We start from the raw sequence: 25827 nt of genomic DNA on the forward strand, positions 1-25827 counted from the left end.
AGCACATCTGGGACATCATGTCTCGCTCCATCCACCAACATCACATTGCACCACAGACTGTCCAGGAGTTGGCGGATGCTTTAGTCCACGTCTGGGAGGCCACACACACTACCGAGAGGCACGTGGGGGCCACACACACACACACACTACTGAGAGGCACGTGGGGGCCACACACACTACCGAGGGGCACGTGGAGGCCACACACACACTACCGAGAGGCACGTGGGGGCCACACACACACACACTACCGAGGGGCACGTGGAGGCCACACACACACTACCGAGAGGCACGTGGAGGCCACACACACACTACCGAGAGGCACGTGGGGGCCACACACACACTACCGAGAGGCACGTGGGGGCCACACACACACTACCGAGAGGCACGTGGGGGCCACACACACACTACCGAGAGGCACGTGGGGGCCACACACACACTACCGAGAGGCACGTGGGGGCCACACACACAACACCGAGAGGCACGTGGGGGCCACACACACAACACCGAGAGGCACGTGGGGGCCACACACACAACACCGAGAGGCACGTGGGGGCCACACACACAACACCGAGAGGCACGTGGGGGCCACACACACAACACCGAGAGGCACGTGGGGGCCACACACACAACACCGAGAGGCACGTGGGGGCCACACACACAACACCGAGAGGCACGTGGGGGCCACACACACAACACCGAGAGGCACGTGGGGGCCACACACACACACAATACTGAGAGGCACGTGGGGGCCACACACACACACAATACTGAGAGGCACGTGGGGGCCACACACACACACACAATACTGAAAGGCACGTGGGGGCCACACACACACACACAATACTGAGAGGCACGTGGGGGCCACACACACACACAATACTGAGAGGCACGTGGGGGCCACACACACAATACTGAGAGGCACGTGGGGGCCACACACACAATACTGAGAGGCACGTGGGGGCCACACACACAATACTGAGAGGCACGTGGGGGCCACACACACAATACTGAGAGGCACGTGGGGGCCACACACACAATACTGAGAGGCACGTGGGGGCCACACACACAATACTGAGAGGCACGTGGGGGCCACACACACAATACTGAGAGGCACGTGGGGGCCACACACACAATACTGAGAGGCACGTGGGGGCCACACACACACACAATACTGAGAGGCACGTGGGGGCCACACACACAACACCGAGAGGCACGTGGGGGCCACACACACAACACCGAGAGGCACGTGGGGGCCACACACACAACACCGAGAGGCACGTGGGGGCCACACACACAACACCGAGAGGCACGTGGGGGCCACACACACAACACCGAGAGGCACGTGGGGGCCACACACACAACACCGAGAGGCACGTGGGGGCCACACACACAACACCGAGAGGCACGTGGGGGCCACACACACAACACCGAGAGGCACGTGGGGGCCACACACACACACAATACTGAGAGGCACGTGGGGGCCACACACACACACAATACTGAGAGGCACGTGGGGGCCACACACACACACACAATACTGAAAGGCACGTGGGGGCCACACACACACACACAATACTGAGAGGCACGTGGGGGCCACACACACACACAATACTGAGAGGCACGTGGGGGCCACACACACAATACTGAGAGGCACGTGGGGGCCACACACACAATACTGAGAGGCACGTGGGGGCCACACACACAATACTGAGAGGCACGTGGGGGCCACACACACAATACTGAGAGGCACGTGGGGGCCACACACACAATACTGAGAGGCACGTGGGGGCCACACACACAATACTGAGAGGCACGTGGGGGCCACACACACAATACTGAGAGGCACGTGGGGGCCACACACACACACAATACTGAGAGGCACGTGGGGGCCACACACACACACACAATACTGAAAGGCACGTGGGGGCCACACACACACACACAATACTGAGAGGCACGTGGGGGCCACACACACACACAATACTGAGAGGCACGTGGGGGCCACACACACAATACTGAGAGGCACGTGGGGGCCACACACACAATACTGAGAGGCACGTGGGGGCCACACACACAATACTGAGAGGCACGTGGGGGCCACACACACAATACTGAGAGGCACGTGGGGGCCACACACACAATACTGAGAGGCACGTGGGGGCCACACACACAATACTGAGAGGCACGTGGGGGCCACACACACAATACTGAGAGGCACGTGGGGGCCACACACACAATACTGAGAGGCACGTGGGGGCCACACACACAATACTGAGAGGCACGTGGGGGCCACACACACAATACTGAGAGGCACGTGGGGGCCACACACACAATACTGAGAGGCACGTGGGGGCCACACACACAATACTGAGAGGCACGTGGGGGCCACACACACAATACTGAGAGGCACGTGGGGGCCACACACACAATACTGAGAGGCACGTGGGGGCCACACACACACAATACTGAGAGGCACGTGGGGGCCACACACACAATACTGAGAGGCACGTGGGGGCCACACACACAATACTGAGAGGCACGTGGGGGCCACACACACAATACTGAGAGGCACGTGGGGGCCACACACACAATACTGAGAGGCACGTGGGGGCCACACACACAATACTGAGAGGCACGTGGGGGCCACACACACAATACTGAGAGGCACGTGGGGGCCACACACACAATACTGAGAGGCACGTGGAGGCCACACACAATACTGAGAGGCACGTGGAGGCCACACACAATACTGAGAGGCACGTGGAGGCCACACACAATACTGAGAGGCACGTGGAGGCCACACACAATACTGAGAGGCACGTGGAGGCCACACACAATACTGAGAGGCACGTGGAGGCCACACACAATACTGAGAGGCACGTGGAGGCCACACACAATACTGAGAGGCACGTGGAGGCCACACACAATACTGAGAGGCACGTGGAGGCCACACACAATACTGAGAGGCACGTGGAGGCCACACACAATACTGAGAGGCACGTGGAGGCCACACACAATACTGAGAGGCACGTGGAGGCCACACACAATACTGAGAGGCACGTGGAGGCCACACACAATACTGAGAGGCACGTGGAGGCCACACACAATACTGAGAGGCACGTGGAGGCCACACACACTACTGAGAGGCACGTGGCGGCCACACACACTACTGAGAGGCACGTGGCGGCCACACACACTACTGAGAGGCACGTGGCGGCCACACACAATACTGAGCATCATTTTGACTTGTTTCCACTTTCATTTTGGGGGTCTCTCCAAAACCGGGCTTCCATTGGTTCAAAAATTTGTTTTCCATTGATTATTTTTGTGTGATTTTGTTGTCAGCACATTCAACTTTGTACTGAACAAAGTAATCAATGAGAATATTTCATTCATTCAGATCTAGGATGTGTTATTGGAGTGTTCCCTTTATTTTTTTGAGCTGTATATATACAGTATACATATATATATATATATAAATACACACATATCTATGTGTCATCCAGATACCCTCACTAATAAAATGGTACATAAAGAGTTAAATAAAAGGTGCTCGCACACACAAAATCTGCATCAAACACAATATCTGTTTATGTTACGAAAAAAAACGTAAAAAAAATTGTGTGGGCTCCCACATAATTCTCATAACCAGCAGAGGGAAAGTCGACGGCTGAGGTTTATATTCTGGGAAGGAGCCAATAGCCATAATATCAGCGCACAGATATTTGCTTAGCCTTTACTGGCTAGTTTACAGGGGTCCCCGTATAAAATCAAACCAGCAAAGGCTAGGCAGACAGCTGCGGGCTGATATTAATAGCCTGGGAAGGGGCCATGGATATTCACACCCCCAAGGCTAAAAACATCAGCTCTCAGTCACCCCAGAAACGGCGCATTATAGATACACCTATTCTGGCACTTAGCCTCACTCTTGCCCTGCAGTGATGGCAAGTGGGGTAATATTTGTGGGGTTGATGTCACCTTTGTATTGTCTGGTGATATCAAGCCCACGGCTTAGTAATGGTATGGTGTCTATAAGCAGCTATCCATTACTAATCCTATAGTTATATGGTAAATAAAGACACAGAATAAGGTCCTTTATTAATCTTAAATAAACCATACTTACTGAACACCTAGTCCCCGCCGCCCTCATCTCCTGCAAAAAAAAAACAAACAAAAAAAACCAACATATAATACTCCCTGGTCCGCCGTAGTCCTAGATAACGAGTGTCCCACGACGATCTCACTTGTGTAACAGTCACATCGGGAGATGTGACCACTCTACCTGGCCTCCGGTGATACACTGACAGGAGGTGAGGTTCATCACTCCGGTGCTCTCACTTTACAGCACCGCTGCGGAGCCGCAAGTGACAGCACGAACTCCAGTGACCTCTGACGGCAGCACAGTGATACACTGCGGGAGGATCACCTACTGTCACTGTATCACCGGAGGCAGGGTAGAGCGGTCTCATCTCCCGATGTGACTGTTTTACACGTGAGATCGTCGTGGGACACTCGTTATTAAATGGACTATGGTGGAAAGGTGAGTATATGTTGGTTTATTACTTTATTTTTGTTACAGTAGATCGAGGGTGTCGGGGACTAGGTGTTTGGTGAGTATAAATGTGTTTTTTTTGTTTTACAGTTGAACACTGTCGCCGGATGATGGGACTACTACTGTCCCATCATCAGCTCACGCTGTCACTGTTATATGTGACAGCAGACATAGCCGGATGGGAGTAGTAGTCCCATCAGACAATGCCTGGCTACACACAGACACCTGTAGACAGACATCTGCGCACACACCAGTAGACAGACACAGACACCCGCAGACAGACATCCGCACATTCTCCGCTCACACACTCTTCCTCCTCCCGATCTGCAGTGTTCCTGGCAGCACATCTGCAGACCTTTTTACATTTGTGGTTTTGCTGCGGATGTGCCTGACTCAATGGAAGTCAATGGGAGGAGAAACGCTGCGGATCCGCACAAAGAATTGACATGCTGCGGGAAAGAAACGCTGCAAAGAAAGGCGAAAATTTCCGCAGCGTGTGCACACCAATTCAGGAATGTCATTGATTAACATTACTTGAGCTCCCCTTTGTGGGTTTGGTCCAAATCCGCGCAGGAAAAACGCTGCAGATCCGCAACAAATCCGCAACGTGTGCACAAAGCCCAAGGGGGCTGGGACGTTCACCTCATCCTTCACTGCACCTCGTCCCATCACGACGGCGATCCGTGCACCTGCGGATTCAGCTGGCGAGAGGCCAGAGGTTTCTAACCACGCTACTCTTATATCCTCCTCACTCACACTGGGCTCTTCCTCCTCCGCACTCACACCGGGCTCTTCCTCCTCCTCCGCACTCTCACCGGGCTCCTCCTCCTCCGCACTCACACCGGGCTCTTCCTCCTCCTCCGCACTCACACCGGGCTCCTCCTCCGCACTCACACCGGGCTCTTCCTCCTCCTTCTCAGCACTCACACCGGGCTCTTCCTCCTCCTCCGCACTCTCACCGGGCTCCTCCTCCTCCTCCGCACTCTCACCGGGCTCTTCCTCCTCCTCCGCACTCTCACCGGACTCCTCCGCACTCACACCGGGCTCCTCCTCCGCACTCTCACCGGGCTCTTCCTCCTCCTCCGCACTCTCACCGGGCTTTTCCTCCTCCTCCGCACTCTCTCCGGACTCCTCCTCCTCCACACTCTCACCGGGCTCTTCCTCCTCCTCCGCACTCTCACCGGGCTCTTCCTCCTCCTCCGCACTCTCACCGGGCTCTTCCTCCTCCTCCGCACTCTCTCCTCCTCCGCACTCTCACCGGGCTCTTCCTCCTCCTCCGCACTCTCACCGGGCTCTTCCTCCTCCTCCGCACTCTCACCGGGCTCTTCCTCCTCCTCCGCACTCTCTCCTCCTCCGCATTCTCTCCTCCTCCGCACTCTCTCCGGACTCCTCCTCCTCCACACTCTCACCGGGCTCTTCCTCCTCCTCCGCACTCTCACCGGGCTCTTCCTCCTCCTCCGCACTCTCTCCTCCTCCGCACTCTCACCGGGCTCTTCCTCCTCCTCCGCACTCTCACCGGGCTCTTCCTCCTCCTCCGCACTCTCACCGGGCTCTTCCTCCTCCTCCGCACTCTCTCCTCCTCCGCATTCTCTCCTCCTCCGCACTCTCTCCGGACTCCTCCTCCTCCACACTCTCACCGGGCTCTTCCTCCTCCTCCGCACTCTCACCGGGCTCTTCCTCCTCCTCCGCACTCTGCTCCGCACTCTCCTCCTCCTCCACACTCTCCTCCTCCTCCGCACTCTCCTCCTCCTCCTCCGCACTCTCCTCCTCCTCCGCACTCTCCTCCACCGCACTCTCCTCCTCCTCCTCCGCACTCTCCTCCTCCTCCACCGCACTCTCCTCCTCCTCCTCCGCACTCTCCTCCTCCTCCTCCTCCTCCGCACTCGATTTTGTTACAAACTTGGATAAAAAACCTCAACGTCCTTCTCGTCGCAGTGAGAACCCGTGGTTCACCGGAGCTCCACACCCCGCTGGCACTGACCGGTACACGAGGAGCCGCCTTCTCCGGTAACGACGGGAACTCTCGTCTCGTGACGTCATTGTACAGCCCGGCCGTTCGGTGCCGCGATCGCGGAGGTCTCAGCATCCCACTCAGGCACTTCCGGTACTAACTCCGCCCATCCGGCTAACACCACGTGACACGTTGCGCGATTTCCCTAGAAACACCCACTTGCCTAGAAGACGTCACATCCGGGTCTCAGTACACGCTCCACCAATCATCGCACAGGTGATATCAGAAAACAACAGAAAACAATCGCCGATTCACAGACAGAGAGCGAGAGGTAAGAGAGCGTCACGTGACCGCGAGTCTCACAGCACCGACCCCCCCGTGTGCTAATACCGGGGGCTCCGTTACTGCAGTGTGTGCGGCGTGGGCCCCGGGGTCTCCGTTACTGCAGTGTGTGCGGCGTGGGCCCCGGGGTCTCCGTTACTGCAGTGTGTGCGGCGTGGACTCCGGGGGCTCCGTTACTGCAGTGTGTGCGGCGTGGGCCCCGGGGTCTCCGTTACTGCAGTGTGTGCGGCGTGTGCTAATACCGGGGGCTCCGTTACTGCAGTGTGTGCGGCGTGGGCCCCGGGGTCTCCGTTACTGCAGTGTGTGGGGCGTGGGCTCCGGGGGCTCCGTTACTGCAGTGTGTGCGGCGGGGGCTCCGGGGTCTCCGTTACTGCAGTGTGTGCGGCGGGGGCTCCGGGGTCTCCGTTACTGCAGTGTGTGCGGCGTGGGCCCCGGGTTCTCCGTTACTGCAGTGTGTGCGGCGGGGGCTCCGGGGGCTCCGTTACTGCAGTGTGAGCTGCGTGGGCCCCGGGGGCTCCGTTACTGCAGTGTGTGCGGCGTGGGCTCCGGGGTCTCCGTTACTGCAGTGTGTGCGGCGTGGGCCCCGGGTTCTCCGTTACTGCAGTGTGTGCGGCGGGGGCTCCGGGGGCTCCGTTACTGCAGTGTGTGCGGCGTGGGCCCCGGGGGCTCCGTTACTGCAGTGTGAGCTGCGTGGGCTCCGGGGTCTCCGTTACTGCAGTGTGTGCGGCGTGGGCCCCGGGTTCTCCGTTACTGCAGTGTGTGCGGCGGGGGCTCCGGGGGCTCCGTTACTGCAGTGTGTGCGGCGTGGGCCCCGGGGGCTCCGTTACTGCAGTGTGTGCGGCGGGGGCTCCGGGGTCTCCGTTACTGCAGTGTGTGCGGCGGGGGCTCCGGGGTCTCCGTTACTGCAGTGTGTGCGGCGGGGGCTCCGGGGTCTCCGTTACTGCAGTGTGTGCGGCGTGGGCCCCGGGTTCTCCGTTACTGCAGTGTGTGGGGCGTGGGCCCCGGGGTCTCCGTTACTGCAGTGTGTGCGGCGTGGACTCCGGGGGCTCCGTTACTGCAGTGTGTGCGGCGTGGGCCCCGGGGTCTCCGTTACTGCAGTGTGTGCGGCGTGTGCTAATACCGGGGGCTCCGTTACTGCAGTGTGTGCGGCGTGGGCCCCGGGGTCTCCGTTACTGCAGTGTGTGGGGCGTGGGCTCCGGGGTCTCCGTTACTGCAGTGTGTGCGGCGGGGGCTCCGGGGTCTCCGTTACTGCAGTGTGTGCGGCGGGGGCTCCGGGGTCTCCGTTACTGCAGTGTGTGCGGCGTGGGCCCCGGGTTCTCCGTTACTGCAGTGTGTGCGGCGGGGGCTCCGGGGTCTCCGTTACTGCAGTGTGTGCGGCGTGGGCCCCGGGGGCTCCGTTACTGCAGTGTGTGCGGCGGGGGCTCCGGGGGCTCCGTTACTGCAGTGTGTGCGGCGGGGGCTCCGGGGTCTCCGTTACTGCAGTGTGTGCGGCGGGGGCTCCGGGGTCTCCGTTACTGCAGTGTGTGCGGCGTGGGCCCCGGGTTCTCCGTTACTGCAGTGTGTGCGGCGGGGGCTCCGGGGTCTCCGTTACTGCAGTGTGTGCGGCGTGGGCCCCGGGGTCTCCGTTACTGCAGTGTGTGCGGCGGGGGCTCCGGGGGCTCCGTTACTGCAGTGTGTGCGGCGTGGGCCCCGGGGTCTCCGTTACTGCAGTGTGTGCGGCGTGGGCCCCGGGGTCTCCGTTACTGCAGTGTGTGCGGCGTGGGCCCCGGGGTCTCCGTTACTGCAGTGTGTGCGGCGTGGGCCCCGGGGTCTCCGTTACTGCAGTGTGTGCGGCGGGGGCCCCGGGTTCTCCGTTACTGCAGTGTGTGCGGCGTGGGCTCCGTTACTGCAGTGTGTGGGGCGTGGGCCCCGGGGTCTCCGTTACTGCAGTGTGTGCGGCGTGGGCCCCGGGGGCTCCGTTACTGCAGTGTGTGCGGCGTGGGCCCCGGGGGCTCCGTTACTGCAGTGTGTGGGGCGTGGGCTCCGGGGTCTCCATTACTGCAGTGTGTGCGGCGGGGGCCCCGGGTTCTCCGTTACTGCAGTGTGTGCGGCGTGGGCTCCGGGGTCTCCGTTACTGCAGTGTGTGCGGCGTGGGCCCCGGGGGCTCCGTTACTGCAGTGTGTGCGGCGTGGGCTCCGGGGTCTCCGTTACTGCAGTGTGTGCGGCGTGGGCTCCGGGGGCTCCGTTACTGCAGTGTGTGCGGCGTGGGCTCCGGGGGCTCCGTTACTGCAGTGTGTGCGGCGTGGGCTCCGGGGGCTCCGTTACTGTAGTGTGTGCGGCGGGGGCCCCGGGTTCTCCGTTACTGCAGTGTGTGCGGCGTGGGCCCCGGGTTCTCCGTTACTGCAGTGTGTGCGGCGTGGGCTCCGGGGTCTCCGTTACTGCAGTGTGTGCGGCGTGGGCTCCGGGGGCTCCGTTACTGCAGTGTGTGCGGCGTGGGCCCCGGGGGCTCCGTTACTGCAGTGTGTGCGGCGTGGGCCCCGGGGTCTCCGTTACTGCAGTGTGTGCGGCGTGGGCCCCGGGGTCTCCGTTACTGCAGTGTGTGCGGCGTGGGCCCCGGGGTCTCCGTTACTGTAGTGTGTGCGGCGTGGGCTCCGGGGGCTCCGTTACTGCAGTGTGTGCGGCGTGGGCTCCGGGGGCTCCGTTACTGCAGTGTGTGCGGCGTGGGCTCCGGGGGCTCCGTTACTGCAGTGTGTGCGGCGTGGGCCCCGGGGTCTCCGTTACTGCAGTGTGTGCGGCGTGTGCTCCGGGGGCTCCGTTACTGTAGTGTGTGCGGCGTGGGCTCCGGGGGCTCCGTTACTGCAGTGTGTGCGGCGTGGGCTCCGGGGGCTCCGTTACTGCAGTGTGTGCGGCGGGGGCCCCGGGTTCTCCGTTACTGCAGTGTGTGCGGCGTGGGCCCCGGGGTCTCCGTTACTGTAGTGTGTGCGGCGTGGGCCCCGGGGGCTCCGTTACTGCAGTGTGTGCGGCGTGGGCTCCGGGGGCTCCGTTACTGCAGTGTGTGCGGCGTGGGCTCCGGGGGCTCCGTTACTGCAGTGTGTGCGGCGTGTGCTCCGGGGGCTCCGTTACTGCAGTGTGTGCGGCGTGGGCTCCGGGGGCTCCGTTACTGCAGTGTGTGCGGCGTGGGCTCCGGGGGCTCCGTTACTGCAGTGTGTGCGGCGTGGGCTCCGGGGGCTCCGTTACTGCAGTGTGTGCGGCGGGGGCCCCGGGTTCTCCGTTACTGCAGTGTGTGCGGCGTGGGCCCCGGGGTCTCCGTTACTGTAGTGTGTGCGGCGTGGGCCCCGGGGGCTCCGTTACTGCAGTGTGTGCGGCGTGGGCTCCGGGGGCTCCGTTACTGCAGTGTGTGCGGCGTGGGCCCCGGGGGCTCCGTTACTGCAGTGTGTGCGGCGTGTGCTCCGGGGGCTCCGTTACTGCAGTGTGTGCGGCGTGGGCCCCGGGGGCTCCGTTACTGCAGTGTGTGCGGCGTGTGCTCCGGGGGCTCCGTTACTGCAGTGTGTGCGGCGTGGGCTCCGGGGGCTCCGTTACTGCAGTGTGTGCGGCGTGGGCCCCGGGGTCTCCGTTACTGCAGTGTGAGCGGCGTGGGCTCCGGGGGCTCCGTTACTGCAGTGTGTGCGGCGGGGGCCCCGGGGTCTCCGTTACTGCAGTGTGTGCGGCGTGGGCTCCGGGGTCTCCGTTACTGCAGTGTGTGGGGCGTGGGCTCCGGGGGCTCCGTTACTGCAGTGTGTGGGGCGTGGGCCCCGGGGTCCCCGTTACTGCAGTGTGTGGGGCGTGGGCCCCGGGGTCCCCGTTACTGCAGTGTGTGGGGCGTGGGCCCCGGGGTCTCCGTTACTGCAGTGTGTGGGGCGTGGGCTCCGGGGTCTCCGTTACTGCAGTGTGTACGGCGTGGGCTCCGGGGTCTCCGTTACTGCAGTGTGTGCGGCGTGGGCTCCGGGGTCTCCGTTACTGCAGTGTGTGCGGCGTGGGCTCCGGGGTCTCCGTTACTGCAGTGTGTGCGGCGTGGGCCCCGGGGTCTCCGTTACTGCAGTGTGTGCGGCGTGGGCCCCGGGGGCTCCGTTACTGTAGTGTGCGCGGCGTGGGCTCCGGGGTCTCCGTTACTGCAGTGTGTGGGGCGTGGGCCCCGGGGGGCTCCGTTACTGCAGTGTGTGCGGCGGGGTCTCCGTTACTGCAGTGTGTGCGGCGTGGGCTCCGGGGGCTCCGTTACTGCAGTGTGTGCGGCGTGGGCCCCGGGGTCTCCGTTACTGCAGTGTGTGCGGCGTGGGCCCCGTGGGCTCCGTTACTGCAGTGTGTGCGGCGTGGGCCCCGGGGGCTCCGTTACTGCAGTGTGTGCGGCGTGGGCCCCGGGGGCTCCGTTACTGCAGTGTGTGCGGCGTGGGCCCCGGGGGCTCCGTTACTGCAGTGTGTGCGGCGGGGGCTCCGGGGGCTCCGTTACTGCAGTGTGTGCGGCGGGGGCTCCGGGGGCTCCGTTACTGCAGTGTGTGCGGCGTGGGCCCCGGGGGCTCCGTTACTGCAGTGTGTGCGGCGTGGGCCCCGGGGGCTCCGTTACTGCAGTGTGTGCGGCGTGGGCCCCGGGGTCTCCGTTACTGCAGTGTGTGCGGCGGGGGCTCCGGGGTCTCCGTTACTGCAGTGTGTGCGGCGTGGGCCCCGGGGTCTCCGTTACTGCAGTGTGTGCGGCGTGGGCCCCGGGGTCTCCGTTACTGCAGTGTGTGCGGCGTGGGCCCCGGGGTCTCCGTTACTGCAGTGTGTGCGGCGGGGGCTCCGGGGTCTCCGTTACTGCAGTGTGTGCGGCGGGGGCTCCGGGGTCTCCGTTACTGCAGTGTGTGCGGCGTGGGCCCCGGGGGCTCCGTTACTGCAGTGTGTGCGGCGTGGGCCCCGGGGGCTCCGTTACTGCAGTGTGTGCGGCGTGGGCCCCGGGGGCTCCGTTACTGCAGTGTGTGCGGCGGGGGCTCCGGGGGCTCCGTTACTGCAGTGTGTGCGGCGGGGGCTCCGGGGGCTCCGTTACTGCAGTGTGTGCGGCGTGGGCCCCGGGGGCTCCGTTACTGCAGTGTGTGCGGCGTGGGCCCCGGGGGCTCCGTTATTGCAGTGTGTGCGGCGTGGGCCCCGGGGGCTCCGTTACTGCAGTGTGTGCGGCGTGGGCTCCGGGGTCTCCGTTACTGCAGTGTGTGCGGCGGGGGCTCCGGGGTCTCCGTTACTGCAGTGTGTGCGGCGTGGGCTCCGGGGTCTCCGTTACTGCAGTGTGTGCGGCGGGGGCCCCGGGGTCTCCGTTACTGCTGTGTGTGGGGCGGGGTCTCCGTTACTGCAGTGTGTGGGGCGGGGTCTCCGTTACTGCAGTGTGTGCTGCGGGGGCCCCGGGGTCTCCGTTACTGCAGTGTGTGCGGCGTGGGCCCCGGGGGCTCCGTTACTGCAGTGTGTGCGGCGGGGGATCCGGGGTCTCCGTTACTGTAGTGTGTACGGCGTGGGCTCCGGGGGCTCCGTTACTGCAGTGTGTGCGGTGGGGGATCCGGGGTCTCCGTTACTGCAGTGTGTGCGGCGGGGTCTCCGTTACTGCTGTGTGTGCGGCGGGGGCCCTCGGGGCTCCGTTACTGCAGTGTGTGCGGCGGGGGCCCCGGGGGCTCCGTTACTGCAGTGTGTGCGGCGGGGTCTCCGTTACTGCAGTGTGTGCGGCGTGGGCTCCGGGGTCTCTGTTACTGCAGTGTGTGCGGCGTGGGCCCCGGGGTCTCCGTTACTGCAGTGTGTACGGCGTGGGCCCCGGGGTCTCCGTTACTGCAGTGTGTGCGGCGTGGGCCCCGGGGTCTCCGTTACTGCAGTGTGTGCGGCGTGGGCCCCGGGGTCTCCGTTACTGCAGTGTGTGCGGAGTGGGCCCAGGGGTCTCCGTTACTGCAGTGTGTGCGGAGTGGGCTCCGGGGTCTCCGTTACTGCAGTGTGTGCGGCGGGGGCCCTCGGGGCTCCGTTACTGCAGTGTGTGCGGCGTGGGCCCCGGGGTCTCCGTTACTGCGGCGGGGGCCCTCGGGGCTCCGTTACTGCAGTGTGTACGGCGTGGGCTCCGGGGGCTCCGTTACTGCAGTGTGTGTACGGCGTGGGCCCCGGGGTCTCCGTTACTGCAGTGTGTGCGGCGGGGGCTCCGGGGTCTCCGTTACTGCAGTGTGTGCGGCGGGGGCTCCGGGGTCTCCGTTACTGCAGTGTGTGCGGCGGGGTCTCCGTTACTGCAGTGTGTGCGGCGGGGTCTCCGTTACTGCAGTGTGTGCGGTGGGGGATCCGGGGGCTCCGTTACTGCAGTGTGTGCGGCGGGGTCTCCGTTACTGCAGTGTGCGCGGCGGGGGCCCCGGGGTCTCCGTTACTGCAGTGTGTGCGGCGTGGGCCCCGGGGTCTCCGTTACTGCAGTGTGTGCGGCGTGGGCCCCGGGGTCTCCGTTACTGCAGTGTGTACGGCGTGGGCCCCGGGGTCTCCGTTACTGCAGTGTGTGCGGCGTGGGCCCCGGGGTCTCCGTTACTGCAGTGTGTACGGCGTGGGCCCCGGGGTCTCCGTTACTGCAGTGTGTACGGCGTGGGCCCCGGGGGCTCCGTTACTGCAGTGTGTGCGGCGTGGGCTTCGGGGGCTCCGTTACTGCAGTGTGTGCGGCGGGGGCCCCGGGGTCTCCGTTACTGCAGTGTGGGCGGCGGGGGCTCCGTTACTGCAGTGTGTGTGGCGGGGTCTCCGTTACTGCAGTGTGTGCGGCGTGGGCCCCGGGGTCTCCGTTACTGCAGTGTGTGCGGCGTGGGCTCCGGGGTCTCCGTTACTGCAGTGTGTGCGGCGTGGGCCCCGGGGTCTCCGTTACTGCAGTGTGTGTGGCGTGGGCCCCGGGGTCTCCGTTACTGCAGTGTGTGCGGCGTGGGCCCCGGGGTCTCCGTTACTGCAGTGTGTGCGGCGTGGTCTCCGTTACTGCAGTGTGTGCGGCGGGGGCTCCGGGGTCTCCGTTACTGCAGTGTGTGCGGCGGGGGCTCCGTTACTGCAGTGTGTGCGGCGGGGCCCCGGGGTCTCCGTTACTGCAGTGTGTGCGGCGTGGGCCCCGGGGGCTCCGTTGCTGCAGTGTGTGGCGTGGGCCCCGGGGGCTCCGTTACTGCAGTGTGTGCGGCGTGGGCTCCGGGGTCTCCGTTACTGCAGTGTGTGCGGCGGGGGCTCCGTTACTGCAGTGTGTGCGGCGGGGGCTCCGTTACTGCAGTGTGTGCGGCGGGGGCTCCGTTACTGCAGTGTGTGCGGCGTGGTCCCCGGGGTCTCCGTTACTGCAGTGTGTGCGGCGGGGTCTCCGTTACTGCAGTGTGTGCGGCGTGGGCCCCGGGGGCTCCGTTACTGCAGTGTGTGCGGCGTGGGCCCCGGGGGCTCCGTTACTGCAGTGTGTGCGGCGTGGGCCCCGGGGGCTCCGTTACTGCAGTGTGTGCGGCGTGGGCCCCGGGGGCTCCGTTACTGCAGTGTGTGCGGCGTGGGCCCCGGGGTCTCCGTTACTGCAGTGTGTGCGGCGTGGGCTCCGTGGTCTCCGTTACTGCAGTTTGTGCGGCGTGGGCTCCGGGGGCTCTGTTACTGCAGTGTGTACGGCGTGGGCTCCGGGGTCTCCGTTACTGCAGTGTGTGCGGCGTGGGCTCCGGGGGCTCCGTTACTGCAGTGTGTGCGGCGTGGGCTCCGGGGGCTCCGTTACTGCAGTGTGTGTGCGGCGGGGGCCCTCGGGGCTCCGTTACTGCAGTGTGTGCGGCGTGGGCTCCGGGGTCTCCGTTACTGCAGTGTGTGCGGCGTGGGCTCCGGGGTCTCCGTTACTGCAGTGTGTGCGGCGGGGGCTCCGTTACTGCAGTGTGTGCGGCGGGGGCTCCGGGGGCTCCGTTACTGCAGTGTGTGCGGCGGGGGCTCCGGGGGCTCCGTTACTGCAGTGTGTGCGGCGGGGGCTCCGTTACTGCAGTGTGTGCGGCGTGAGCCCTGGGGGCTCCGTTACTGCAGTGTGGGCTACAGGGGCTCCGTTACTGCAGTGTGTGCGGCGTGGGCTCCGGGGTCTCCGTTACTGCAGTGTGTGCGGCGGGGGCTCCGGGGGCTCCGTTACTGCAGTGTGTGCGGCGTGGGCTCCGGGGTCTCCGTTACTGCAGTGTGTGCGGCGGGGGCTCCGGGGTCTCCGTTACTGCAGTGTGTGCGGCGGGGGCTCCGGGGTCTCCGTTACTGCAGTGTGTGCGGCGGGGGCCCCGGCGTCTCCGATACTGCAGTGTGTGCGGCGGGGGCTCCGTTACTGCAGTGTGTGCGGCGTGAGCCCTGGGGGCTCCGTTACTGCAGTGTGGGCTCCAGGGGCTCCGTTACTGCAGTGTGTGCGGCGTGGGCTCCGGGGTCTCCGTTACTGCAGTGTGTGCGGCGTGGGCCCCGGGGTCTCCGTTACTGCAGTGCGTGCGGCGTGGGCTCCGGGGTCTCCGTTACTGCAGTGTGTGCGGCGGGGGCCCCGGGGTCTCCGTTACTGCAGTGTGTGCGGCGGGGTCTCCGTTACTGCAGTGTGTGCGGCGGGGTCTCCGTTACTGCAGTGTGTGCGGCGGGGTCTCCGTTACTGCAGTGTGTGCGGCGGGGTCTCCGTTACTGCAGTGTGTGCGGCGGGGTCTCCGTTACTGCAGTGTGTGCGGCGGGGGCCCTCGGGGCTCCGTTACTGTAGTGTGTGCGGCGTGGGCTCCGGGGTCTCAGTTACTGCATTGTGTGCGGCGGGGGCTCCGGGGTCTCCGTTACTGCAGTGTGTGCGGCGGGGGCCCCTGGGTCTCCGTTACTGCAGTGTGTGCGGCGGGGGCCCCGGGGTCTCCGTTACTGCAGTGTGTGCGGCGGGGGCCCCGGGGTCTCCGTTACTGCAGTGTGTGCGGCGGGGTCTCCGTTACTGCAGTGTGTGCGGCGGGGGCCCCGGGGGCTCCGTTACTGCCGTGTGTGCGGCGTGGGCAACGGTGACGCCTGCAGCCCTGGCCGCAATGTGGTACCAGCTGCTCTTCCTCTTCTTTATGGCAGGCTGTGATGTTATCCAATGGGGCGACCATTGTGTGCACGGAGCGCTATGGATCAGGTGAAGTTGTCAAGTACAGGGGATATGATGGCGGAATCATGAAGAGCGAACGACCACCTCCGAGCAGCCGCTGTGGCCTCCTGAGGGACTGCTTCACTGTAAGTCTCCATACTGGGCTGTGTCTCCTGTTACTGAGCTCTGGTGCCACCACGTGCTCTCTAGGTTCTGCCTTCATCATGTGGGATGGATCTGTGGGGGGATTACAGAGGGACAGGGCTGGTTGGGGATTACAGAGGAAGGGGGATTAAAGAATGATAGATGGGACTAAGAGTTTCAGAGAGAAATAATGTATTCATTGGTAGAGTCGACATGGTCCAGTCACAAACCAGCAATTAGAATATTAACGTGTGAGGCCGGTCTAGAAATCTGATCTCCAGGTTAAGTCTATAAATTAGGCCTATATACAAAGAAAGATTTTCACATGTGAGGGCAGCCTGGACTGCTGGTGTGAGCCCTTCCATAGTCCTCCCTCTCAGTGAGCAAAACACCAGACTGCAAAGTTCGATGTTTCTGTAAGTCTCGCCCTTTTATTTTATAACTGTTTTGCATATTTGTGTGTCACTTTATATTTCCATATTTTATATCCTTTTATTGTAAGCACTGTACCTTCTCTAGTAAAGCTTAAAACTTTAATGAGTTTGAACCTTGTAGGCTCTAAAGGATCCATAGCCTTAGATCGTGTGCTCCTGGCGATTGGCATATATAGTAGTAGTACTTCCCGGACTCATCGCCCGTGTGTTCGGTGAGTGGTGGCAGCGTGTGTGAGTGGGGTGTGTGGTCTGTGTCGGGGTGTGATTTATGCCCCCACTGCAGCATAGAACAGAGGTCGTATGCTGGACTGAGTGAGAGGAGATAGATTAACCCTTGAAGGCGCAACGCCAAATCACGTGCTGAGAAGCGGGTACATGACAAATTGGTGGCAGCGGTGGGATAACTAAGATGAGCCCCCTGCGATTGTGATATCCGTGTGCTGCTTTTCCTGACACATACCTATACATAGTTCGCTACAGTGACCATAGGCGAGGGTGGAGGATGATAGCGGTAAAGGGTTGTGGGTGAGTCTTTTAGAGGATGGGTCCATAGGGGGATATAATAGAGGGATTGGGCCCATAGGGGAGAGCTGTCCATATCATCCCCAAGCTCCTCCGTGTGTCAGATGCAGCAGAGCCGCCCATAGCATCCCCGAGATCCACCGTGTGAGACTTAGGCGGAGCTGCATGGAAGAGGTGCTGCAGTGGGCAAGGCTTAACGGTGCAAGTACGCAGCCCTCCACAGCTCTGCCCAACGTGTGAAACCAGCGTAAGTTGGCATACCAGTCCCTGCTGCACTCTGATGCAGGTCATGCCTGCTGCACTCTGATGCAGGTCATGCCTGCCGCTCCCTCCAGTCTGTCCTCTGGGTCCAGCTGCTGAGCGTCCGTTGGTCTGTCCTGGAGTGGCACCTGGCGTGCATCAGGAGCCAAGTCTATCCTCACCATGAACAGTCCGGTGCTCGCTTAGTCACGCCGCTCCAGGCTCTCCGCGGGCCGTGGCACAGTGGTTCCACAAACCACGTCCGTGACAATCATACAGTGGGGAAAATGAGTCCTTGCTTCGCTGCCGATCCCACCTACACTTCTGGCTCTCGCTGACCTCCTCTGCACTCATTACTAATTGCACCTGTTTGTGTTACACTGTATATGAGGGGTCACGTGACTGCCGCCTCTTCTCTTCCAGAGTCTGTTCCTCCCTCATGGCTTTCCAGACAGTGTCAGTGAAGACTACTTGGAGTATCAGCTCTGGGACACATTGCAGGTGATTGACAACATCCAGGGGTGGCCGGTGTGAGTCCCAGGCGTCTTGGGGTCGAGATGCAGGCTGAGGGCTCCAGCGTGTCCGTACGACGCTTCCACTTCCTGACTTCCCACACTTTGACTTCCAGGCCTTCTCCAGCAGTGTCACCGGCTCTTTGGCCACTCATGCTCTTCTCCGTGGATCGGGCGTTGGTGACAGCACTGCCACAGTGACAGCCGCCACCATTACCTGGATTCTCCGAGGTGCAGCTCGTCTTCCTTCCTCTGGCGTGTTCTTGTAATCCTGACTTCTGATTGGTTGTCTTCTCGTTGTGTAGATGGCACCGGGATGATCGGCCGCATCCTGTTCGCCTGGATGAAGGGGTAGGAGACATAAGCAGAGCGCGAGTTGTAGCACCGAAGGGAGATCTGTAAGTGCTTGTCTATTACAGGAGCCGCCTGGACTGTGACGCCAAGCGATGGCGGTAAGAGCGCCTGTGTCTGGTCCGTCTCCGTGCGGAGCCTCCTGACATCCCTCTACACCTAATGACGTGGTGGCTGCTCCGTGCGGAGCCTCGTGGGCCCCGGGCCCTGCTCAATTCTCTTTGCTGAATTTTTCAGACTTTTTGCCGACCTGTTAAATGACCTGGCGATCTTTATGGAGATCTTGGCTCCGGTCTTCCCAGCATTATTCACTCTTACTGTGTGCACGGCCGGAGTATGTAAGGTACGCCCCCTATAGGTGCTGTCTTTTCCTGTCTTCCCAGCATTATTCACTCTTACTGTGTGCACGGCCGGAGTATGTAAGGTACGCCCCCTATAGGTGCTGTCCTGTCCTCCCAGCATGCTTCACTCTCCTGTATGCATGGCTGGAGTAGGTAAGGTAAGCCCCCTATAGGTGCTGTCCTGTCCTCCCAGCATGCTTCACTCTCCTGTATGCACGGCCGGAGTAGGTAAGGTACGCCCCCTATAGGTGCTGTCTTTTCCTGTCCTCCCAGCATGCTTCACTCTCCTATGTGCACGGCCAGAGTAGGTAAGGTATGCCCCCTATAGGTGCTGTCCTATCCTGTCCTCCCAGCATGCTTCACTCTCCTGTATGCATGGCCGGAGTAGGTAAGGTATGCTCCCTATAGGTGCTGTCCTATCCTGTCCTCCAAGAATGCTTCACTCTCCTGTATGCACGGCCCGAGTAGGTAAGGTATGCCCCCTATAGGTGCTGTTCTATCCTGTCTGGGTAAATTACTTTTGCTCCCTGCAGTGCATTGTGGGAGTGGCCGGAGGGGCGACACGTGCTGCACTCACCGTGCACCAGGCTAGGAGAGACAATATGGCAGATGTATGTGCAAAGGACGGGAGCCAGGTGAGCAAAGGACCTCCATGCTCCCCACATCCTGCCGTCTTGCTGACTGTTAATCTACCTGTCTCTTGGCTGTGGTCTCTCACAGGAGACACTTGTGAACTTGGCCGGACTTCTCATCAGTCTTTTGATCGTTCCATTGGTGTCTGACAGTTTCTGGTGAGTTAATACTGGGTGGAAAAGCTGGAAGATGAAAGCGACTGATGGGAGACACGTTACTTCATGTCACCAGCCTGTCGAGTGTGAGGGGGCTCTCCCGGCGCCAGCCCGTCGAGTGTGAGGGCCCTCCTAGGCATATCTATCGTCACCCTGTCTGCCCTAAGAGACCCTAAATAGGTTCCTCACCTATCGCTGAGCAGGATACCTAGTCTCTGTCAGACCCTAGCAGTAAGCCCTGCTTAGGGAAGGAAGGGGTGAACACAGGTCGAACCCCATTAGCACTAAAGACAGCTAGGATTCACAAAACAAGGGGAAATTTATGTCGAGTAGATGCAGAGAAACACCAACGTCCTTCAAACTCCAAAGAAGACTCTAACTGACTGCTACAGCTCCAATCCTCAACAGGTAAGTGTAAGTAGAGAATAACACTCTCAACTCCCAACTGGAAGTTGGGAGTTATAAACACCCAGATCCAGGTGTGACCGTTGGAGCCGGGGGAGGTGGCCTCTGGGTCCAAGCATCAGAAGAACCAGACAGAAGTCTGCAATGCAAACTGCTGAGACCTTCTGTATACAGATGCAGTGCAACGGTCTACAACCTCTGACACATCCATGACTGGACCCCTCCTTCTACGAGTGGCCTCCGGATACTCAGGACCAGGTTTCTCAGGATAAGAAGTGTGGAACGAACGAAACCAGCCTGGGAGCATTCACGTCTAATGCAGAAACCCATATCCTTTCCTCTGGACCATAACCCCTCCAAAGCGCCAAGTATTGTAAGAAACTACGCTGAAGACGAGAATCGACAATCCTCGAAATATGAAACACGAGGTTACCATCAACCACTATTGGGGGAGGCGGTAAGGGTGAGGGCTCAAAGGGTTCCACATATTTCTTCAGCAAAGACCTGTGAAAAATGTTGTAGATCTTAAGTGCCTGAGGACGAAACACTGCTGGACCAATGACGGTGGTTATCTGATGGGCATCAATGAATCTAGGTCCCAACTTCTACCTGAAATTCCTGGTAGACAACCAAACAGTCCTTCACACCTTGTTCCGGAGCTGGCACGTGTTTACTGACAGTCATACGTTTATACCTGTCTCCCCTGACCCTGTTAGGAACAGGTAGTGGCAAAACAGGACCAGATGGGACGGGTATGCGGTACCCTAGAATGCACTGCAGGAAGCCACTTGTTCAACCACATCCCGATGCAACCCCTGCTACCAAAAACGGCCGGGAAGGAGGTCCGTGGCTTCCTTACCACCCTGGTGGTCAGCAAGTACAGAGTTATGAAATTCTCTACTTACTTTGCGGCACAAATTAGATGGCACAAGCAGTCTCCCCACAGGGCAGGAGGCAGGGGCGTTCGCCTGAGCCTCCAACTCCTTACCCTCCAGGTCATTGAACAAAGCCGAGATGCCTACTCCCTTCTGCAAAATTGGGGCAGGGTCCTCAAAGCCAGACAAAAATGCCAGTAAGGTCCCTGTAGATACAGCAGAAGGGGAAACGTTTAGGCAGCTACCATGTCAGTAATCCCCCACTCCACAATCTCTCAGGATTGCCAATCCACAGATGGATTATGCTTCATCATCCAGGGCAAACCCAGAACCATTGGAGTGTGGAGACCCTCCAGGACATAAGGGATTACTTCATAATGAGGAGACCCCACCGTCAGTCTTATGTTATGTACAAGCTGCGTCAGTGATCTCTGTGCAAGTGGTGCTGATCAATGGCGTAGATAGGAATAGGCTAAGCTACGGTAGACAAAGCCATGTGTTCTAGCAAAATCAGCATCCACCATACTGACTCAGCTCCACTGTCCACAAATACAGACTTTCTCTCAGACCTGCTCTCTAGCACCACCCCTGCTGTCAGGACAAAACAAGAATTGCAGGTTGAAGACGAACACACCCCTTGATTATCAAGCTCCAGGCTCCCAAGGGTTAATCGAGGCTCTTTTTGCTTTGGGATTGCAGGATAGACCCCATTAAAATGTCCCTTCCTCCCATAAAAAAAACCCTTTTCTTGCAAATGTCGGGGGAAATGTGAGAGTAAATGCACCCCCCAACTGCATGGGTTCCTCTAACACCGCAAGTATAGCTTCACCCCCGAAACTTTCCTCCAACACCGGGATCTTGTCCCGGAAAGAGGGCTCAGAAGCAGGTGGTCTTACCCATCTGTCGTGCAGGCGTCTATCCACCCGAATAGCCAAGGACATGGCAGCCTCCAGTGATACCGGAGTCTCATACACTGATGCCTCCTCTAACCTGAGGCCCTGGAGGAATTGTCTTCTGAGAGCCGGCTCATTCCACTTGGTATCGGTCGCCCACCTGCAGAATTCAGAGCTATAAGTCTCCCCTGACCGATTCCCCTGCTGAGGGCGACGCAGCCTGGATTCAGCCCAGGAAATACGGTCAGGACCATCATAGGTAAGGGCTAAAGCCCTGAAAAACTCCTACAGACACGTAGAATCCTGTGGAAAAGAAAAAGCCCAGGACCGAGGTTCCCCTGCAACAGTAGCATAACCATCCCTACTCGCTGCTCCTCATCTCCAGTGTATAGTAATTTGTAGGCCTCTTTAAACACACAAAACTTGTCCTGACCCCCCAGAAAACTGTCCAGGAGGGCAATGTTGTGTTCCAGCCGGACCGGCCTACCTGCACGTCCCCCCACACTAGGAGCCTCCAGCCGCTGGCTCAGAACGAAGGTCCGTCACCTCCAGTGACAACCTCTACAGCTGCTCGGCTAACACAGCAGGGGGATCCATGAACCGAGCAAAAGGAAAAAACACATCACAGGAAAAAACACTAAAAACAAAAAAACACGTGTCAGGTTTTTTTTTCTTTTGCAAACATGTATGGCAAGTGATAACGTCACACAACGTGTAGGAAAGGCTAAGTGCAACACGATGGGATAACAGCAAGGGAACCAAGCACTAGGGAAGGGGGAGTGGAGACCCCTAGGGCAGACAGGGTAACGTTAGATCTGCCTATCGCAGAGCAGGATACCTAATCCCTGTCTGACCCTGGTGATAAGCCATGTACCGAGAAGGACAGGATTTGCGATAGTCAATACCCACTACCACTAAAGACTTGGCTCAAGTAAACTCAGAGCGAAACACCGTCGTCGTTCACACTCCAAAGAGGACACTAGCCAACTGCTGCATGTCCAAGCCTCAACAGGGAGCTGGAAATAGAAATTATCACCCTCAACTCCCAACAGGAAGTTGAGTTATAAACGCCCAGATCCAGGTGTGACTATTACTGCCGGGGATGGTGGCCACTGGGTCCAACTGGCAGAAGGACCAGGCAGAAGTCTGCAAAGAAAACTGAGACCTTCTGCAGACAGATGCAGTCCAGCTGTCTGCAGCTTCTGACACATCAGTGACGCTGGGCTCTGCTGTTGACCTCTGCTGGTGACCTCTGCTCTGTTCCTGGGCTGGGCTCTGCTGGTGACCTCTGCTCTGTGCCTGGGCTGGGCTCTGCTGTTGACCTCCGCTCTGTGCCTGGGCTGGGCTCTGCTGTTGACCTCCGCTCTGTGCCTGGGCTGGGCTCTGCTGTTGACCTCCGCTCTGTGCCTGGGCTGGGCTCTGCTGTTGACCTCCGCTCTGTGTCTGGGCTGGGCTCTGCTGTTGACCTCCGCTCTGTGCCTGGGCTGGGCTCTGCTGTTGACCTCCGCTCTGTGCCTGGGCTGGGCTCTGCTGTTGACCTCCGCTCTGTGCCTGGGCTGGGCTCTGCTGTTGACCTCCGCTCTGTGCCTGGGCTGGGCTCTGCTGTTGACCTCCGCTCTGTGCCTGGGCTGGGCTCTGCTGTTGACCTCCGCTCTGTGCCTGGGCTGGGCTCTGCTGTTGACCTCCGCTCTGTGCCTGGGCTGGGCTCTGCTGTTGACCTCCGCTCTGTGCCTGGGCTGGGCTCTGCTGTTGACCTCCGCTCTGTGCCTGGGCTGGGCTCTGCTGTTGACCTCCGCTCTGTGCCTGGGCTGGGCTCTGCTGTTGACCTCTGCTCTGTGCCTGGGCTGGGCTCTGCTGTTGACCTCTGCTCTGTGCCTGGGCTGGGCTCTGCTGTTGACCTCTGCTATGTGCCTGGGCTGGGCTCTGCTGTTGACCTCTGCTCTGTTCCTGGGCTGGGCTCTGCTGTTGACCTCTGCTGTGTGCCTGGGCTGGGCTCTGCTGTTGACCTCTGCTATGTGCCTGGGCTGGGCTCTGCTGTTGACCTCTGCTATGTGCCTGGGCTGGGCTCTGCTGTTGACCTCTGCTCTGTTCCTGGGCTGGGCTCTGCTGTTGACCTCTGCTATGTGCCTGGGCTGGGCTCTGCTGTTGACCTCTGCTATGTGCCTGGGCTGGTCCAGGCTCTGCTCGCCTCCTGGGCCGGACTCTGCTTGGCTCTGACCAACCATTCTGTACTTGGAGTCTGTTCTTTTCTGCTCTCTTATGGGCGTGCGTATCTCTTCCCAGGACAACATACCTCCTGTTCCTCCTCCTGACCTGTCTGCACCTTTATGCCAATTATCGTGCTGTTCGCTCTGTTATCATGGAGACTCTCAACCAGTCACGGCTTGCGATAGTACTAGAGCATTTTCTTAGAGAGGGCCGTATCCTGAGTCCAGCTGAAGCCAACCCCAAGGAGCCGCTGTTACCAGGTGGGTAACCCCCCAGTGGGATGGACCACCCACGGTGAGCCATGGGCTGCAGCCGCTCATGGTGATGCCAATGTTGTTTTTTGCTGCAGGTCTCGGTACACAAGTATCAGTCGATGTCGGCGTCTCCTTGAGTGTGGTCATCTCCAGGTAGAGGCATGGCGGTCTCTGCAGGTCAGTGGCAGGATATCTCTGCAGCGGCTGAAGGTTCTCTCTTATTTTCCAGTGTCTCACAGCTGGAACTCCTAAAGAAAGGGAATGAATCTCTGTACCTGCTGGGGTGGCGGAGAGACACAGGTGAGCTCGGGATGGCGCCATGTTCCTCATTGTGCTCCATCACACTGTCTCAGTCTGGGTGTGATGGAGGAAACGCTGTGATGTCTTGCAGGTCGCATGGCGGTTGTTTTACATGAGAGGTCAAGCAGCGCTGACATCATCAGATCTGTGGTCCATGCCGAGATTCTTCACAGGAAAAGCTCATGTTCAGGTGTGTGCCCGAGGTCCGGCTCTGCCAGTATGGAGTCAGCCATGCTGAGTGCAGAAAATGTGGTATTAATGGTGTCCATTCCTCATGTCCTTCAGATCCTGCCCGCTACACTATCTTGGCCGAGACACACGAATACGTCAGCCGCATTTTCCCGGACTTCTGTCACGGTACCTATTCTAAGTGCTTGTCAATCACTGTAATGCCAGGATCACACGTGCGAGAAGCTTGGACGAGTCTCGCATGTTAATACCTGGCACCGGCACGCAGAGCAATACATGCAGCCGCACGCTCCGCTCCTGAGTGCCGGCGGCAGTGCCAGATATTAACATGCGAGACTCGTCCAAGTTTCTCACATGTGTGATCCCAGCCTAATACCCAGGACAGGGTTCAGCTCTGCAGCACCCAGCGGCTTCGGGCCCTGGTCTGTGCTGACCACACATGGTGGCTCTCTGTACTAGGGCCCCTAGCATGTTTATCTCTCATGCAGTCATGACTGTCTCTTTTGCAGGTCTCTGTGCATCAGGCTGGCTGACCGATCGCAATCTTCTAGACTCCGATGACTGGAGGGCAAATTGGGATACAAATAAAGGACTGTGACCACACATATGAGATCATCGGTCGTGAAAGCATTATGGTGGCGCTGTAAAAAAAAATCAATGGCGCAGGACATTTACATAAGGAAAAGGAGACAACTATTGCGTGGATCACGGGCAGCAGATGGTGTGGGGGCTCAAGGCTAGCGGATGGTGTGCCACCAGGGCTGTTTGGGGGATGGTGGTGGACTTAGGAATTTAGATAATGGTGGTGGGCAGCAGAGCGTGTGTGGCGGGGGAGGACTCAGGACCGTAGGTGACGGCTGTGCCACCAGGTGTATAAGAGGATGCCACGTACCCGCTTCTCAGCCTGTGACTTGGGGTTGCGCCTGCAAGGGTTAATCTATCTCCTCTCAGGCCAGCATTCAGCCTCTGTCCTATGCTGCAGTGGGGGCATAAATCACACCCCGACACAGACCACACACCCCACTTCATACACACGGCCGATGAGTCCCAGAAATACTACTACTGTCCGCCAATCACCAGGATCACACACTTTAAGGCTATGGATTCGTTTTAAGCTTTAATAGAAAAGGTTCAGTGCTTACAATAAAAGGATATAAAAATGCAAATCTTTTATAAAAATAAAAGGGAGAAACTTACTGAGATATCTAAACCTTGCAGTCTGGTATTCTGCCTCCGGAGGTGGGGGGGAATACGAAATGGATCACATCAGCTTGGCTGCCCTCAAGCTGTGAACAACTTTCTTTGTGTGTGGCTTAGTTTATAGGTTTAGCCTGGAGATCAGATTTCTAGACCAGCCTCTCAAGTTTATCTTAATTCCTGGTTTGTGACTTGACCATGGCTACTTTACCAGTGAATACATTATTTTCTAAAGGCGCTGGTCTTTGCTTTTCTTTCCCATAGTAAATAGAAATTGTCAGACTGCAAATAGGTCACATTTGGC

At 59.8% G+C, this 25827-nt stretch overlaps 3 protein-coding genes across 4 annotated transcripts in view; 1 reads left to right on the forward strand and 2 right to left on the reverse strand.

Moving 5' to 3' along the window:
• The window catches only part of PRR14 (proline rich 14), a 47628-nt gene extending 40956 nt beyond the window's left edge, over window positions 1–6672 (reverse strand). Inside the window, exon 1 of one of the 2 annotated variants that reach the window (XM_073546305.1) lies at window positions 6534–6672. In XM_073546305.1, coding sequence (XP_073402406.1) covers window positions 6534–6592 — 59 coding nt within the window. In that variant the 5' untranslated portion in view covers window positions 6593–6672. The remainder of the gene's footprint in view (window positions 1–6533) is intronic. The other variant, XM_073546306.1, reaches the window with a different exon arrangement.
• Window positions 2696–5803, reverse strand: LOC141049650 (uncharacterized; the record flags this gene model as incomplete). Its single annotated transcript, XM_073546278.1, has 1 exon — window positions 2696–5803. A coding segment is annotated over one exon (858 nt), but the record flags the coding sequence as incomplete, so codon positions are not given.
• A 24-nt stretch (window positions 6673–6696) lies between the features above and the next one.
• Window positions 6697–25536, forward strand: RUSF1 (RUS family member 1). The gene is made up of 15 exons (XM_073546310.1): window positions 6697–6834; window positions 15864–16016; window positions 17634–17711; window positions 17839–17953; window positions 18028–18073; window positions 18142–18174; window positions 18311–18416; window positions 18948–19049; window positions 19135–19205; window positions 23659–23843; window positions 23933–23990; window positions 24067–24137; window positions 24229–24327; window positions 24423–24494; window positions 24836–25536. Exons 2-15 carry the CDS (start codon window positions 15870–15872, stop codon window positions 24922–24924), a joined length of 1272 nt encoding a protein of 423 aa, XP_073402411.1. The 5' UTR covers window positions 6697–6834; window positions 15864–15869; the 3' UTR covers window positions 24925–25536.
• The last annotated feature ends 291 nt before the right edge of the window (window positions 25537–25827 follow it).

This window comes from Dendrobates tinctorius, unplaced genomic scaffold (assembly GCF_039654945.1).
Source record: "Dendrobates tinctorius isolate UK_male_01 unplaced genomic scaffold, ASM3965494v1 ptg000146l, whole genome shotgun sequence".
Classification (NCBI taxonomy): Eukaryota; Metazoa; Chordata; class Amphibia; order Anura; family Dendrobatidae; genus Dendrobates; species Dendrobates tinctorius.

What these genes read in the sequence shown, in the direction of transcription:
- RUSF1 (XM_073546310.1), top strand. Translation starts at nt 15,870, where the DNA reads ATGTTATCCAATGGGGCGACCATTGTGTGCACGGAGCGCTATGGATCA. An exon ending in CAGGAAAAGCTCATGTTCAG is followed by an intron (nt 24,328 to 24,422) that starts GTGTGTGCCCGA and finishes CATGTCCTTCAG; the next exon opens with ATCCTGCCCGCTACACTATC. An exon ending in TTTCCCGGACTTCTGTCACG is followed by an intron (nt 24,495 to 24,835) that starts GTACCTATTCTA and finishes TCTCTTTTGCAG; the next exon opens with GTCTCTGTGCATCAGGCTGG.